The sequence below is a fragment of the Pelodiscus sinensis genome, chromosome 5, assembly GCF_049634645.1.
Source record: "Pelodiscus sinensis isolate JC-2024 chromosome 5, ASM4963464v1, whole genome shotgun sequence".
In the NCBI taxonomy this organism is placed as follows: domain Eukaryota; kingdom Metazoa; phylum Chordata; order Testudines; family Trionychidae; genus Pelodiscus; species Pelodiscus sinensis.
Genome location: NC_134715.1, coordinates 69371668 through 69388027, shown reverse-complemented (window position 1 = coordinate 69388027; position 16360 = coordinate 69371668). Strand labels below are relative to the sequence as shown.

Below are 16360 nucleotides of genomic sequence, written 5' to 3'. Positions count from 1 at the left end.
CCACCCCCTACAACGGGACGCAGGCGGCAGCGCTTCTACAGGCGTTTAAGCTGAACTGGGCTCTGACAGCAACTAGGACAGATGGCCCCGTTCTAATACCCGCACTGAATCTAAAGGATGTGAAAAGAAAGGGGGGGGTGAATGATTCTCTCCATTCCTGGCTGTATTAAGGTGTCCCCCCTCCTCAGATCCCCTTTAGAAGGAGCAGCACCTTCCACATTCCCTCCTCCTCTTCTACATCATCCATGCTCCCCATCCCCCCGTCAGACATCTCCTTCTAGGGGATCCACTCCCTGCCCTCCCACCTCCTGAAATATCAGCTTCCTCCTCCCCCCTCACACACACGCGCGTCTGAAGGATCACTGTCCTACCCTCCCCTAGCTAGCTCCTCTGGCATGTTGCAGTGCTGCTCAGACAGGCTGTCAGTCGGTCTGGGAACTCCCCGGAGTGGCTGTGGGCAGCCCATTGCCTGGGCTTGGTCTCCGCCCTCCCCCGCGCTCTCTCGCAGCTGGCCATAGCGTTCCAGTTGCTCAGGAATGTTGCGAGCGGGGTTCAGGCTGCTAGCAGGAGCCGGAGGGAGGGGAGGGAAGGGAAGGTGAGCTCTTGCTGCCTGATCTTCTCCTGTCGTTTTCTTTAAATGAAAAATTCAAACCCTACCGAACTGGTTCCCAGCCACCACCAGAAAATGTGCGGCCAAGTGCCAGGGGCTGGTGAATAACTGTGCGGGATTAAGACCTCCCTGCCAGCAGGGTTACAGGTGCTGAACTGCCACACGGAGCTCTCCAGGGTGCTGAAGTCCCGGCAGTTTTCTCCAACAGCTCTCCAGACAGAACACATTTTCTTGGCACTCTTTCTGCATCCTCCATGACTCGGAAACGTCTACTCTCGAGGTTGTGAATGCCTCGTAGTATCATGGCCAAGGTTAGATACCTTCGTGCGGCTGTTTCGGGATTTTATTTGTGGGAAGCTGCAGTTCTGCTCAGGTGAGTCCCTCCCGAGTGGGGAACAGAGATCAACAAACGTGCCGCAAGCGGTTTTTCTTGTATAGCTGAAATGCATGGGACTGAGATCATGCCCAGTTGTTGCTACCTCTCCAGCCTTACTCGCCACAAATGCCTAACTTCAATACCCTTTTCCCTGTCAGTGACAATTATATGCATGGGATATTCGTCTTTGGGATAATTTTGTAATACGGGTGTGTTGCTGTGTTTCAGTTTCATTTTTCATTGTAAGGTATCTTGTTTTATTCAGCGCTGGGGCTCCCCCGGGCATAGTTGGTCAACTAGTTTGTGTTTTGTCACATTCTTTCTTTTTCAAATGACAAATGCAATACTTAACACACTTTAAAATTCCCCAGATTGACGATGTGTAGCAGTATATGTTCCACAAAGTTTATTCAGAATTCAGAATACAGTTGATTTCAGTTATTAATAATCATTATTTTAGTTAGTATAGGACATCTAAGCTGGAGACTTTATTCGATCAGGAAAGTCTTTAAAGAAGCAGGTACAATCTGGAGAAAGGAAACTGTTTTTGGAATTTGTTTCAAGACGTTTACCCATTGGGGGTACTATGCAACTAGGCTTTCTAAAATATGTATTGTGCTTGCTACCAGGGAACAATACATCAAGAGTTGAACAGAACAGACTACAGGACATCCTTGTGAAAAAGCTTTGTGCACTTTTTTCAGATCAACTACTATGGTATCAGCACATACAGTCTTGTTGTCATGTTCTTTAAGCATAGTAATTACATTCTGGAACAAATTAGATTCCTTCTTCCATTAATCTCTGTATTTTAAAAGGCAAACAAACAAAGAAGTAAATAATCCCCACAATATATACATTTAAAAGCAGAATTCAAGGTAATCTTGTTGATGTTTTCTGTTACAATATTTAAAATATCAGCTATATGTGATTATGTTAATTTTGTTTTGCAATAAGAGAAAGTATAAATACATACAATATACATAATGCAGAGAGGCAGGTTATTACTGAGTGTCATATCCTCACTTTTTTCAAAGGCGCAGGAAGGAAATAAAAATGTAAAAGTTAAGATACCAGAAATTATTTTGTGATAACATACACAAGGGTTATTTATAAACACACTTCTATGCATAGTACCCAGTAGTGGTGATGGAGATATTATACATTCATTTTAGCTCGTGTTAGCTTAATTGTGTCAAAGTGTGAATGTAGCAGCATTTATTATAATTGTATTATACCTTTGCAAATAGGAACAGATTTTAAGAAACTGGGTCACATGATGTGGGATTATTTGGTGCTGTGAGCTGTAGAGGAGTGAATATTTTCTTATAATGTTGACTATTTAATGTATGGAGTAGGGGGATGGACTGTAATATACTGAATGAAATATAATTATAAATAGAAATGTACTATCAATTATTTTATTTCAAGGCTATCCATCGTTATGCCCTTGGCTTTTTATTTAAAATGCCAGCATACTACTGATTGAAAAACTAACCCTTTATTTAGTAAAAACTTCTCTTATTTACAAAAAGCATATATAACTTTTCAGAAGGCAGCTAACTATTCTATCATATTAGATCAGAAAATACTAAATCAAGTTTAAGTTCAGACTGCAGACTGACATCTTTGCTTTGTATGTATATACTTTTTTCCATTTTAAAGCAACAATCATTTTTCATAATAGCAGGATTTTTATCTAAATTATCATTTTTAAGAATGGTCATGGTTGTTATGCACAAAACTCTAGAAATTATGTTGTGTATGCACTCTGTGAAGGCACATAGGAAATGGGAAGGTTCTAGTTCTTATTTTCCAGTCAGGGACAGGGCAAATTTGTAGTCCTTATATACTCCGGAGCACAAAGACTGCTGCTGACTTAAGCTATTAACAGGACAAGCCATCCCAAAAGGATATAGACCAGCAAAGTTGTCCAGGTCCAAATGAAAGTGTCTTAAAATGTTGACAGATGTTTTGCTTTCTGGGAGTCATTGAGACCAATTCTCCTCTGCTTTGCACTTTGGGTAATCATTTACAGTTGGGCAGAAGGGAGTAAACTGCTAGCATGTTGTCTTCTGAGACACAATCACTTCTAGATATCCACTGGGATAAGATTCTTATATAGTACATTCAATGAAGAAATGTACCATCTAGGCACAACTAAGCCCTAAAAGATTTCACCTGTTCCAGATATCACACAGAGAATAATGACTTGTTTTTTAAACATTAGAGTTCCAACTTTTCTTACATTAATTGAATGTCGTGGGATTTTTTTTCCTACAGGGAACAAGGAGGAGATTAAATGCTCTATTAAAAGCAATTTATATTTTTTGTTTTGTGATAGTACTATATTGTCCCATATTTAGATGCCATCTCTGAGAAAAGGGGCTCTACATTATCAGTACATTCTAAATGAAATAAAACATCTCCTTTTTAAGATGTCATATTTCAATGTGAGCTTGTTGCTCTCATCAGTTAGATAGGCAAAATCCCCATTCTTATTTATTTTGTAAGAGAGAAGACAGCTGATTTCCTTATAGAAAAAAAATTGTTTTTGTCCCTTTACATCATAAAAAGAAAATACTCTCATGTAACTATTTTATATAAGCTGACATCTAAAAGCTATGCAAATAGAAGAGCAAAACATTATTTGCATATTAGAAATCTAATAATACATAAAATTTATTTACAATAATGCAGTTGGTGTATAATGGAATAGTGTATTTTAGATCTTATACTTCTGACAGTTTATGGAACATTCCAAAAAGGACATCAACACTTACTTTTCATAAAGTTTTCAAGAGGGTTCAGTTTAGAGACAGTTCTGCTTTCCTATAATATATTCAATGTGTTTTTGTCCTGGTTTATTATTGTATGAAGTTATAATATGGAACAATTTTAACTCCTTGTTTATTGGCCTAATTTATAAACAAATTAGCACACACAAACTCATTTTGAATCCAAAAGGAAGGCTCTTTAAATATACACCCAACTTCCCTCAAAATCTTTACATTCACTTCTAGTAGTTTTCTTCATAGATTTTAAAATTCTGCTTATGATTTAAATAGCTTCTTTACATGCTAAGCCTTTATGTATTTCAGAATTGCTCTTTCAGTATTCCATTAGCAACTCATGACAATCCTCACAACAGCCTTGTTATTTTTATGAAGGAAGACTTTTTTCTGTTTAGATCTCTCTGTGGAAATTTCCCCAAATTTAGGAAAATCAGAAAGTCTCATTAAGTCTAAACTGAGTACTCCTTTTCTATTTTTTGCTATGAAAGTATTGTTCATTGTAAAGCGTGCTAAGTTACCACGTGTCAGTACAGTAAAATCTTTGTTTAGGTCTATATCTTTTACTGCTGCTCATCTAAAATAATAACCCTTGTTAATACTATAAGGCCAGACTGCCCACTTCCACAGGGAAATACTGATAAAAGATTTAAAGGAGAAGAAATGTTTATGAATCCAAGGGTCTCCTGTGGAGACTTCTTCCTATTCTAACAAGGAGCAGGATTTGCCTTTAACAGTAAGAGAGCTCAATCAAAACCCCCGTGGATCTGAATGGATCCAATGAGATCAGGAGATCCAAGTCACTCAGTCTTTCGCTTGTTAACAGAGTAGCTTCACTGAAGCTGAGCCATCAGGGACACCCCTAAGTGTTCCATTCTCCTATATCTACTTAAAGGGGAAATAACAGCTATCCACATTATTGAGAAGGGGGTTGGGGGGAGCTCTGAAAATGTATTGTAACTTCTCACTGTATTACCCTTCTCAAGTAACCTCCTGAAAGGGCACGGGCAGATTTGTATCCACTCCTCTCTCAATCTGTTCTGTGACCACTTGTTATTGTCTCTATGGAGGAGTCCGACCTCATTGAGGTGGCTGACTGCACTAGAGGGAAGGATTTGTGCAGACAGAGTGCCTTTTGCCACACATCCAGAAGTGTGACTGGGCCTACTAGGGATCTGTCTTACGTTATGGAGAATTATGACTTCAGATGAATAGCAATAATAGCAGAACCAACAAACATTTTTTCCTGCAATTGGTCTCAGTAGTTTGAAAAAATGCCAAGCAGAACAAAATACTCCATAAAATATGAGATGCCACCAGAATTGTCCATGAAGCCTCAATAGCTTTTCAAGAAGCAAATAATGAGACCTTTGATACAGCAATAAGTAAAAAAATCCATGTATTGCAAACTCAGTGAATGTACCTTGCATTAAAATCATAACATATATGCATGTGTTGGGGGAGATAATGGAATTTACTAGTTCAGGGTAATGAAGTACAGAGTCTTTCATCGCTAGCCCTAGTCTATAGCAACTAAAAGCTATTTTCAACGGATAGACTATCAGACATACATCTAGGTCCTACTAGAATGATCAGCGCAAAAGGGTTCCTATGAGGGTATGCCTAAGAACCTGGATTGCCTTGTAATTTATAAAACAAAGAAGAAAAGGGCTTTATTGTGAGTGAACATGGTAATTTAATATACAAGGTGAAATTTTGGCCCTATTCAAGTCAATGGCTTGCCATTTGCCATTGACTTAGCTGGGGCTCAGTTTTCACCTGCTATACCTCATTTCTTAAAATGAACTGGAAAATAAACTTCTCTGTTTGTGTTACAGTAAAATGTGTTTGTACAGTAAAATATGGAGAAAACTAAATTAAAATTACAATGACATTTAAATTAACATGCGCCTTTCAATTTTTATGCTATTTTTTTCTTCTCAATATTTTCTAATGTATTCATTCATCCTAGCTAACAGATACAAAAAAGTAATATGAGGAATATTGTGATTCTGTATGGGAAAAATGTAATGATTTTTCCCAAGAATCATTTGCACTGACAAAAATGAAAAGAAAGCCATTTAAATCAATAGAGTTAGTCTTAGTAAAACAGGTCAAAGAGAGATCATGTCCCTTGTTGTTCCACTAATTTTAGAATATATTATTTAAATACCTTTATTTAATAAGAGTTTCTTAGATATAAGTGTACATGGGATACATATTTACAAGCATATTGATCTTTGTTATTTGTATCACAATCTCACAATTTCCAGTTTTATGAATACTTACAGACTTTTTAAAATACATTAGCATATGTTCAATAAATATGTAACTTACTGTTGCTAGGGCCTTTTGTAGTCTGAAATTTCATAACCTGCATTTTTCTTTGAAATCCACTCCTTAATGCAGAATTGTACTCCTCAATTCCAGCTTTTATTTACAAGAAATATGTCTAGCTCTCATGGTAACCTTAGAAACATGAGCCAAGCCTAAGTTGTAATAGCATTCCCTTCCATGGCCTGACACAATAGCTGTTAGAGGTGTTTAAATTGGTTGTTCACTCTGAAACCTTAAGATGACATTAGAAATATCACATGGTAACTGTTTTAATGTTGATAATTTAGCAGAGATTCCCAGAAAATGTGCTTATCCCAATCACAAGCTGGCTTTCAAAACCATACATTTATTTTATATTATATATTTTTTTAAACCACAAGTTTCCTATCTGTCCCAGCAGAGTACTACAGAATCCAGAAATCTTCCCATAGAATTTAGGTCTAGGATGCTGTGAAATGCAAAAGGCCTTGATTAATGCAAAGCATCAAAATAGCTTCGGATATTGTTTCCTTTCAGGTTTTTAATATAGTTGTTTTAAAATTGCATTGTCATTGGTAACACTCAGGAGTTCATAAGAGTCTCCATAGTCTAGGCAGCTGTAGACTGAAAGATATATTATCCTCAGAAACTATCTACATTCAAAACTTAGTGGCTGCCTAAAGGTGCCCCTCTAGACAGAAGTAAAATGATGAAAAGTGGTGATTTGCTGGTAATAATAGTAATAATAAAACTTGCCTTTTATGATGGGAAGAATAATAATTATGTTGCTGACCCGATAAAATAGATTGTGGGAGCACATCTTTATGCCTTTATTATGCCTGTGATGAGACCACTGGAGGTGCTAGTACTCAGATTTTTACTTGTTCAGCTGTAGTGAACAAAAATGCTTGTTTAGATTTTAAAATGGGGTTGCTCTATAAAGTAATTGTGGACAGAGTGTGGGTGGGCTAATGCTCTTTCCCATCACCTTTTCCATGGCCTAGTTAACTCTGCAAGAGGTGAAACATCCTGCACATGAAACAGACAAGAATACACTTGGGCATGATAATCCTTGCATCCAGCACATTTTCCTTGATTAACATCTCTACATGAGGCAGAGCTGACAGTTGGTACCACAAAGAAGATCATGAAAGCAAAGTAAAGCCATGTATATGGAGAAAAATTTAAACACCATTGAGATATAGTGTGCATTTGCATGTATGTGTGGTAACGTTCCATAAACGAATTTCACTGGAAACATGAAAGGCATCCTTTATTAACCTTGGCATTATTTTCACTGACTTATTCAATAAGGAAAATGCTTCAGTGCATGCATTAGAAATTCTGGTTTCTGTCATTATATGGCATGAATCCTGTCAGTCTGAGCAGTACCCTAGAGCACTATCTTGACCTTGGCCTTAAGATGATGTCGCGTACTATAAGACTTTTATGTTGGTTTTTGGAAAGCACACACACAAAGAAAAAAATCCAATATTGCTTTATTCACATAGCCCACATTACACACAACGAGACATTGGGACTTCAATTGGGCACAAATGGGAGAAAAAAAGCACACATTGAAAAGAACGAGCAAAAGATAGGACACTATAAAATGGTTATTAATAAAATGGGAGTGAGACAAGTCTTGAAAAATTTAAACATCTATAGCTCACTGAAACCTAGTTTTTGTGCATTTCAAACACATGCTGCTATGACTTCTTTCAAAGTATTAAAGAATATATTAAATAAGATGGGACCTAACTCTGATCTCTGCATCTTCCCTTAGTTCAATACGTTTCTGTTTATCATTGTCTAATAATTATAAACAATCAGCCAACCTGACAGTATTAATATCATTAGGATTTTCCTGAGATCCCAACATCATGGTTCCCAAGGACCCAGTTCAACTTGAGGTTTGTCTCTCAATTTTCTCTAATGGCAAACAGCAAAGCTACAATGAGGTTTGATCTAGGGGGCTGTGTCTACACTGGCATGAATTTCCGGAAATGCTTAAAACAGAATAGTTTTCGTTATAAGTATTTCCGGAAAAAGAGCATCTACATTGGCAGGCTGCTTTTCTGGAAAAGCCCATTTTCGCGATCGGGGCTTTTTTTCCGGAAAAGACTACTGGGCTGTCTACACTGGCCCTTTTCTGGAACAGCGTTCCGGAATAAGGACTTATGCCCGAGCGGGAGCAGTGTAGCTTTTCCGGAATAGCGGCTGATTTTGTACAGTAGAGCGTCGTTGCTTTTCCGGAAATTCAAGGGCCAGTGTAGACAGCTCGCAGCTTATTCTGGAAAAGCGGCTGATTTTCCGGAATAAGTGGCCCAGTGTAGACACAGCCAGGGTGTTGAGGGCACTACTGTCCCTGCTGGCTTGATGTGGTTTCCATTATATACAAGACTTGCAGTTTGACTCAATGACTCTCAGCATCCACTATAAAAATTGTTCCAGCACCTTTGTATACACTACAAACTTAAATCGAATTAAGTTAAGTTTACAAACAGTCACCAGAATAATTACTAATAGAGAGGTAGCCGTGTTAGTCTGATCTTGGTAAAACAAAAGGAAAAAATATGTAGCACTTTAAAGACTAACAAGATAGTTTATTAGGTGATGAGCTTTTGTGGGGCAGAACCACTTCTTCAGATCATATTCTGAAAATGAATTGGCCTGACCATATATAACAAAGGAATACAATGAAGAAATACATTTGTAAGTACATCATTTGTTCACTTTCTTCATTGTATTCCTTTGTTATATATGGTCATACCAATTCACTTTCAGAATATGATCTGAAGACATGGTTCTGCCCTCATGAAAGCTCATAACCTAATAAACTATCTTGTTAGTCTTTGAAGTCCTACATATGTTTCCTTTTGTTTTACCAGAATATTTACTGTATTTTTTCATGTCCATCCTAATCTCCTTCCACAAACTTAATAGAGGCAAATATGTGTGTGAAGGGAGGGTGAGCTGAAATATGGGCTCTCTGGTCTGGATGGAGCTTCCCGCTAGCTACTGATCAGACTCCCATTTGCCTGCTATTCTGCCAGCTGGGCTCCCAGCTCCAATCCTGGATATCAGCTGGATTCAGAACAGGCAGTCAGGACATTGGGGTGAGGGGCAGTCTGGTTTAGAGTTGGCACACCCCATCTCAGGGTGCAAGCCCTGCCTTAGTGTCAGGGTAGGGTTCACAACAAGGAGCCTGACAAGGATGACAGCCAATAGCTGATGATAGTAAATCAATGTCTACATAAACACTGCATTTCCCTTTCTACATCAACATAAGCCATCTTGTGGACATGGAGTTATTACATCGGAGTAGTATAGCACTTACTACAAGAGTAAGTTTGTAGTGTAGAACCTGACATCATTAGGTTGATGTAAGCTGCATTACATCAACCTAACTCTGTAGCGTAGACCAGGCCACCACTGATCAGGTTCAAGTGCAAGAAGGTGTATATAAGGCCACAGCCACAAAGCCCATGAATACAAATCAGTGTATGTAGATAGTCTGAATCAGGTGACCACATGTGCATTCCATTCTACATCAAATCATACATTTTACTTCAGAGGTGGGTAAATAGTGGCCTATGGGTTGGATACAGTTCCCCAAGGATCGTCCCTGGTGGGCTGCCACTGCTCTATTTACCTGCGCCTCCACAAGTATGGATAATTGCAGCTCCCATTGGCTGTGAATTGTCATTCCTAGCCAATGAGAGCTGTGGGAAGTGATGTCTTGGTCCGTGTTACTTTCCACAGCTCCCATTGTCTGGGAACAGCAATTTGCAGCCAATGGGAGCTACAACCACCAGTATCTGGGGAGGCACAAGTAAATACAGCAGTTGCAGCCCTCCAGGGGCAAACCCTGATAAACCACTTCTGTTTTATTGCCCACCCCTGTTCTAATTGGCTACAAAAATTAGTAGACCAATCTCCATAAACATCATGAGCTGTTTATGTGCTATCCTACATGCAAGACTATAGCAAAAAGTTGTCACAGATTACTTTCTTTCCTACTATTCTTTATCTACCAAATACATATTATGTACAAGAACACTTTTAATTTACAATTTGTCCATTGTTAACTTCTGTTTCCTTCCCTCTGCTTCCTTTCTTTGTTCTGGCTAAGTCTACACGTCTATACAGCAGGCAGTTATTTGAAATAGTTTCAAAATACTGTCAAGCTGGAGGACTTCTTACTCTGACTCCTGTAACTCCCATTGTACAAGGAACAAGACAAGTTGGAGAAAGAGTGCTTTATTTCAAAATAAATCCTGTGTAGATGCTCCCTATTTCAAAATAAGCTATTTCGAAATAAGGTACACAATTGACATAGCTCAAGTTAAGCCCTGCAGTGTAGTCGCAGCCTCAGGGAGGTACTGAAAGATAAATAGCTTCATAAGTGCTTTCCTAATTTGGAATACTTTCCTGAATCAGAGCCTAGGGATGGAATTTTCAATAACACTTGAGTGTTTTAAATGCTTTTTAAAAACTCCATCCTCCATGTAGCAATTACTTTTAATATCTGTACCGCTATTTTACTTTCTTTAAAGTCATTCTTATGGATACAAAATGCCATTCCTTTTTTTCCTTCTTAAAAGATTGATATCATATCTGCTTTTTTCCAGTCTTCTGGTACCTCCCCAATACTCTGACTTTTCAGGAATAATTAACATTGATTTGATATGTTAATCAGTTCATTTTCTTAGCACCCTGCAATATATGTCATCAAAGCTGGTGGATTTGCACTTTTTCATACTTTCCAAATACAGTATTCCTATAACTACTCTTCACTTCTTCCTACTTGTCAAACTTTTTTTTTGTTTAATACAGATTTTAAAATTTTTTTGCTCTCTCAGCCATTTTTGAGTCATCATTAATTTAATTCTTCTCCTTTCACTTGTCAATGGGAACTATTTAGTATTTTTCCCGCTCCCTTCACTCCTTAGGCTACTATTCTGCTATTCTGTTCCCCTTAGGTAAAATCAATTCATCCACATAAAAAGCTCAAGTAAAATTACTTTGATGATGAGATAGAGAATAGAATTTACCTTTACATCCCATAGTAAGAACTGGGAGCTATAGTGAAGTTTTTTGCAGTTGCTATTCCTGGGAGCTGAAATGGAATTGCTAACTCCATGTGCTCCATGCATGTTGTTTCTAAGGTACTGGATTATGACCCTAATTGTGGCCCTGTGGCATAGCTCCCAACTCCCCCCAAATGACCTCTGCTTTCTATGTGGGGCTGGTCCATATTCCTTCTCCAATGCACAGACTCCCAGAACAGTTGGGCAGTTTAACTTCCTTTGTCCTCTCAAAGATTTTAATTGCTGCTCCAGCAGAGCTGAGAGATTATTGCCATTTTTCTTTTGAGAATGTAGTTGTATTTCAAGATGCTTTTCTCTACTGTGTTTGTGCCCCTTTTGAGTTTCCTTTCCACAAGCATTTCAATTTTAGTAGCACAAATGCCTGTAGGAAGCAGATTTTAAATTCATACTTTACTATTCAGTGAATTATTAATTCTCCTGTCAGCACTCATGCTAGAAGTCTAGTTTTAAGAGTTTTGCTCATTCAACTTGGGAACAGTAACTATTTCATGTGACTTGCATGAGCATTCACAATATAGCAGTGGTCATTTACTGTCAAGTCAAAGAGTACACCTATACTGCAAGCTTCTTTTGACAGCATGTAGAATACATACTGTGCATACCCCCTCGCATGGTCCATCAAGAGGCTGTCATCAGTTGGGATGGGGAAATAGATTCCTGCTTGGGTTTTCTCCCCCTATTCAAACCAAGGAACCCTTTTTATCCACTTGCAACAACACCTACTACCTTATACATATGTATGAGGGTTCCATCTCCTTTTTTCCTTATTTGTACTGACACAATCCATAAGCTTTGGAGTGCCCTGCTGTTCATACTTTGTCCTTATTCTCGATAGCATTTATGTACTCACATCACCATGGTCACCTATAGTGATAGTAGCATTTCTTGTGATGTTACAATCAGGCGTCTAGACAGCTACATTGTTGTGTACTGTGTCTGAATGTTACCCAATGGTACATTCATTACAGTAACCTTGTAATTATTGACACATGGTTATTCCTTGGTCACTTAACTTATGTTAACGTTCCTTAGGCCTAGTACAGCTTAGCTGAAATCTTACAGGCTTCAGCTGGTAGAATGTACATTATAGCCTTATTTTGCTAGCATACCTAATACACACACCTCAATTATAAATACTTATCAACCTTACACTTCTATGATACTATCCTACTTCATTATTGTTCACATATTAATTGATTATACCTAAACATAACAATAACTCCTCTATTGAATGATTAAATAAATTCATTGACTACAACAGGAAAAGGTTCCAGCAACAGGGAAAAGCACAGGCAGTGGGAGGGACTAGGGAAAGGCTCAAGAAGTTTCCCATTGCCAAGATTTTCCCCACTCCCATGCCAGAGCTTTTCAGTGATGTGTAGTTATACACCACAATGCTGACACCCCCCATACTATGTAGCTACACACCACAAGTGGCATGCAGCATAGACACAGTATACTCTAATAAACAAAATTCACAAAATAACTTTGAGAGTTTGAACAATGACTTTACCCACAAACATCACAATCAGTTTACAGACATTCTGGCTTAGTTTCAAAAGATTTAGGCAGCTAAAGTGTCAAGAAGCCCAACATTTAGGTACCACTGTATTAAAAAGCAGTAACATTGGTCATCTGCTGCCTGTCCTTAGTGTGCCTTATTTTTCATCATTAAAATTCTCTAGACACCTACATTTCTGCTAAGCAGGCGTTCATAGAGCCACCTAAATCCTGACACCACTAAGAAGCTCAGCACCTAATTTATGCCTAATCTCCACAGGATCCACACGTTAGGCATTCCACCCACCTATCTCACTATAGCACCAATAGGCAAGCCCTGAATTTCACATAAAGGATGGCCAGACAAAGTCCTTGTGCTCAGATTATTGGTTAAACACATATCCTGAATATGGGACAGTCAGGTTCAGTTCCCTCCTCCACCTTATGTGAGGCAGGAATTTGAATTTAGGTCTTCCTTATCCAATGCAAGTGCTCTAAACACTGGTCTATTGAGTATTCTGGAATGGGTCTCTCTCAATCACTGTTTCATTTTTTCTAAATAATTAATACTCATTGGAGCAGGGACTGGAGCCATTGTCTCCCCTTTCGAGTGAGCTCCCTAATCACTGGGCTATATAGAGTTACTCACTAAATATTTATTGGGCCAGAGAGAGAATAAGTGAAAGAGCTTCAGCTGAAAAGAGTGAGAAGTTGTTAATGCCACAAGGTCCCTTTTGTGAACGGAGCCCTTTGTGAACAAGGAGAGGGAATATTTGACAGATATGTTATTTTTTACATAATAATTATTATTATTCATTCCCTTTTTGTCAAACTGAAACCAACTTATATTTTCATTTATGAGTAGTCCTTGTGATTTACATATATAATCACAATACATATTTATATTGGACTACCTTGGATGCAACAGCCATTCTTTTGCTTTCAACTGTCACATTAAAGAATCTCAAGGGTTTTTGCTACCTTACGAATTTATTTTTTGCAGGGTGAAGTTCACTGCTACAGCAATGTTTTGCATGTCCTTACTCATAGTATAAACTCCCATCTCTTCAGTACCTTGCTTAACCTACTCAGCACTTAACTCATTCTCAAGAAGAGCTTTCTTTTTGTTTATATTCTTTTTTCTGACTTCTTCTGTATTTCTGGTGTCTCAGAACTTTATGGCTGTGTCTAGACTGGCCAGTGTTTCCGGAAAATCAGACGCTTTTCTGGAAAAACTTGCCAGCTGTCTACACTGGCCACTTGAATTTCTGCAAAAGCACTGACGATTTCATGTAAGATTGTCAGTGTTCTTGTGGAAATACTATGCTGCTCCTGTTCGGGCAAAAGTCCTTTTGCACAAAACTTTTGCGCAAAAGGGCCAGTGTAGATAGCTCAGATTTGTTTTCCACAAAAAAACCCTGATCACGAAAATGGCATTCAGGGCTTTTTTGCGCAAAAGCACGTCTAGATTGGCATGGACGCTTTTTCGCAAAAAGTGCTTTTGCAGAAAAGCGTCCGTACCAATCTAGACACACTGTTCCGAAAATGCTTTTAACGGAAAACTTTTCCGTTAAAAGCATTTCTGGAAAATTATGCCAGTCTAGACGTAGCCTATGTGTTTTGTACATGCTGCACATAATTGTCTACCCAGTCGCTATTCTGGATAAACTATCTGTAGGACAGGAACCAAATGTTGAGGATATTGACGTAAGAAGAAATTTTTCTACCATACTTTTCAGATGCAATATTAAAATAGTGTCAGATTATCAGTCATAATCAGATGATTACTTAATTTCAGCAAGATCTTTTTTAATGAAAGTGTTTTTCTTTCTTTGTAAGGTTCATTTTATTTAACAATGATGAATTTTGTCACCTATATATTTACTACAATCATAAAATCATGGAATTATTGTTGACATTAAAACAATGTAATCATTATTTTAATCTTGAGTTATCCAATAAATTAATATCAGCTCAGATTAATTTTCAGAAATGCATTTGTTACTGCTCTTTGTGAGATGCAGTTGAGTGCATAGTAGCTGGTTGCAGCTTTTGCCTGTATACAGTTACTTCCCCAAGAGTACGTAATTAATTTCCTTGAGCTGCTTTGTAAAGCTTTTTAATATACACTGTATTAAAAACATTCAGACAACAGTAGAATAAAATGAACCACAAAATAAAGTTCCCATAGCTACAGGGCCTTGACTTACCCTGTCTGTTCCATGGAATAGACTAAATAATAAAATGAAAAAGCCATTGATCCATTGTTATGTGCACAAGCGGCATCAGAAGATAATTCTGTACTCAACACTGTACTTAGAAATATTTGTGTTTTAAACATTGTCAATGGCTCAAAGAATATGTACTTCAGATACTCATAGGGAGAAAGAAGCTATGATTATCTGACAAAAATCATAATAGCAAAGATGAGGATATCTTGACACTCAGCAAAAGTATACATATAAGGTTTTTATTATAAATTGCTTCTGTATTATATCATAAAAGAAAAAGGAAACCACCAAAAGTTACAAGGTGAATAATTTAATAGTTGTATATTGCCCTTTTCAACAAAAATATAAGTGACGGGTTCTGAGGAATGTACCTCGAATAACATACAATACCTTTGGGGTTACACTAAATTGTGTTTGTATGTAACAATCTCCAGGCACCATTATTCTGGCAGGGGTCATTAAAGTATGACATTACTCTAGATACTCACTTTCCAACTCTAACATTCTCCTACACCAGAGATGAAAAGAATTGGGAGAAGGTGGTTTAAAATGTGATTTTAGGCTTTTGATAGTAAGACATTTCTTCTAAAGATGCATATGCAATCTCTTTTTTATATTAACTGTTTCAACAGTTGCTCCTACCCTTTAAAAGTTTACAAATAAAAAATATCTGCCATTGGGCTGAGACTCACATGGAGAAATTTCAACTCCAAAGGTGAATAGTTCAGAAAGTATAAGCCCACTATAATATCTGATAAGAGGTATCAGTAAATTAGGACAAGAAGTAATGGGCTTAAATTGCAGCAAGGAAGGTTTTGGTTGGACATTAGAAAAAACTTCCTAACTATCCGGATAGTTAAAGACTGAAATAAATTGCCTAGGGAGGTTGTGGAACCTCCATCTCTGGAGATATTTAAGAGCAGATTATATAGACATCTTTCAGGGATGGTCTAGATGGTACTGGGTCCTGCCATGAGGGCAAACTAATTGATGGCAGTTTTGAGAAGACTCAGAAAAACATGATTTAAAATATAATTGAGAGAAAGCATGTACTCCCATGCTCAGAAGAAGGAAAACTCCGATTTCAATCCAATAACATCAGGCTTGGTAGTTTGCAAAAGTTGTACTAACCACACATGTTTTTTGGCTCTACATTGCCAATCCCAGCTGACAGGATAAGGTGGTGGTAAAACAAATCTATGGAGAGTAAAGTATCAAAGGCTGTGTCCAGACTCAAGGGTTTTTTCGAAAAAGGTAGCCTTTTTTTGAAAAAACTTCACCGGCATCTAGACTACAGCCGCATTGTTTCGAAATTAAATCGAAAGAACGCGGCTTTTCTTTCGACGGCGGAAAACCTCATTTCACAAGGAAGAACGCCTTTTTTCGAAAGTGCTCTTTCGAAAAAAGGCGTTCTTGAATGA

General features: G+C 37.9%; 1 protein-coding gene across 1 annotated transcript in view; it reads left to right on the top strand.

Moving 5' to 3' along the window:
- The first annotated feature begins 431 nt into the window (after positions 1-431).
- GLRA3 (glycine receptor alpha 3) overlaps positions 432-16360 on the top strand; it is a 141105-nt gene continuing 125176 nt past the window's right edge. Inside the window, exon 1 of the mRNA XM_075930226.1 lies at positions 432-983. Coding sequence (XP_075786341.1) covers positions 898-983 — 86 coding nt within the window. The 5' untranslated portion in view covers positions 432-897. The remainder of the gene's footprint in view (positions 984-16360) is intronic.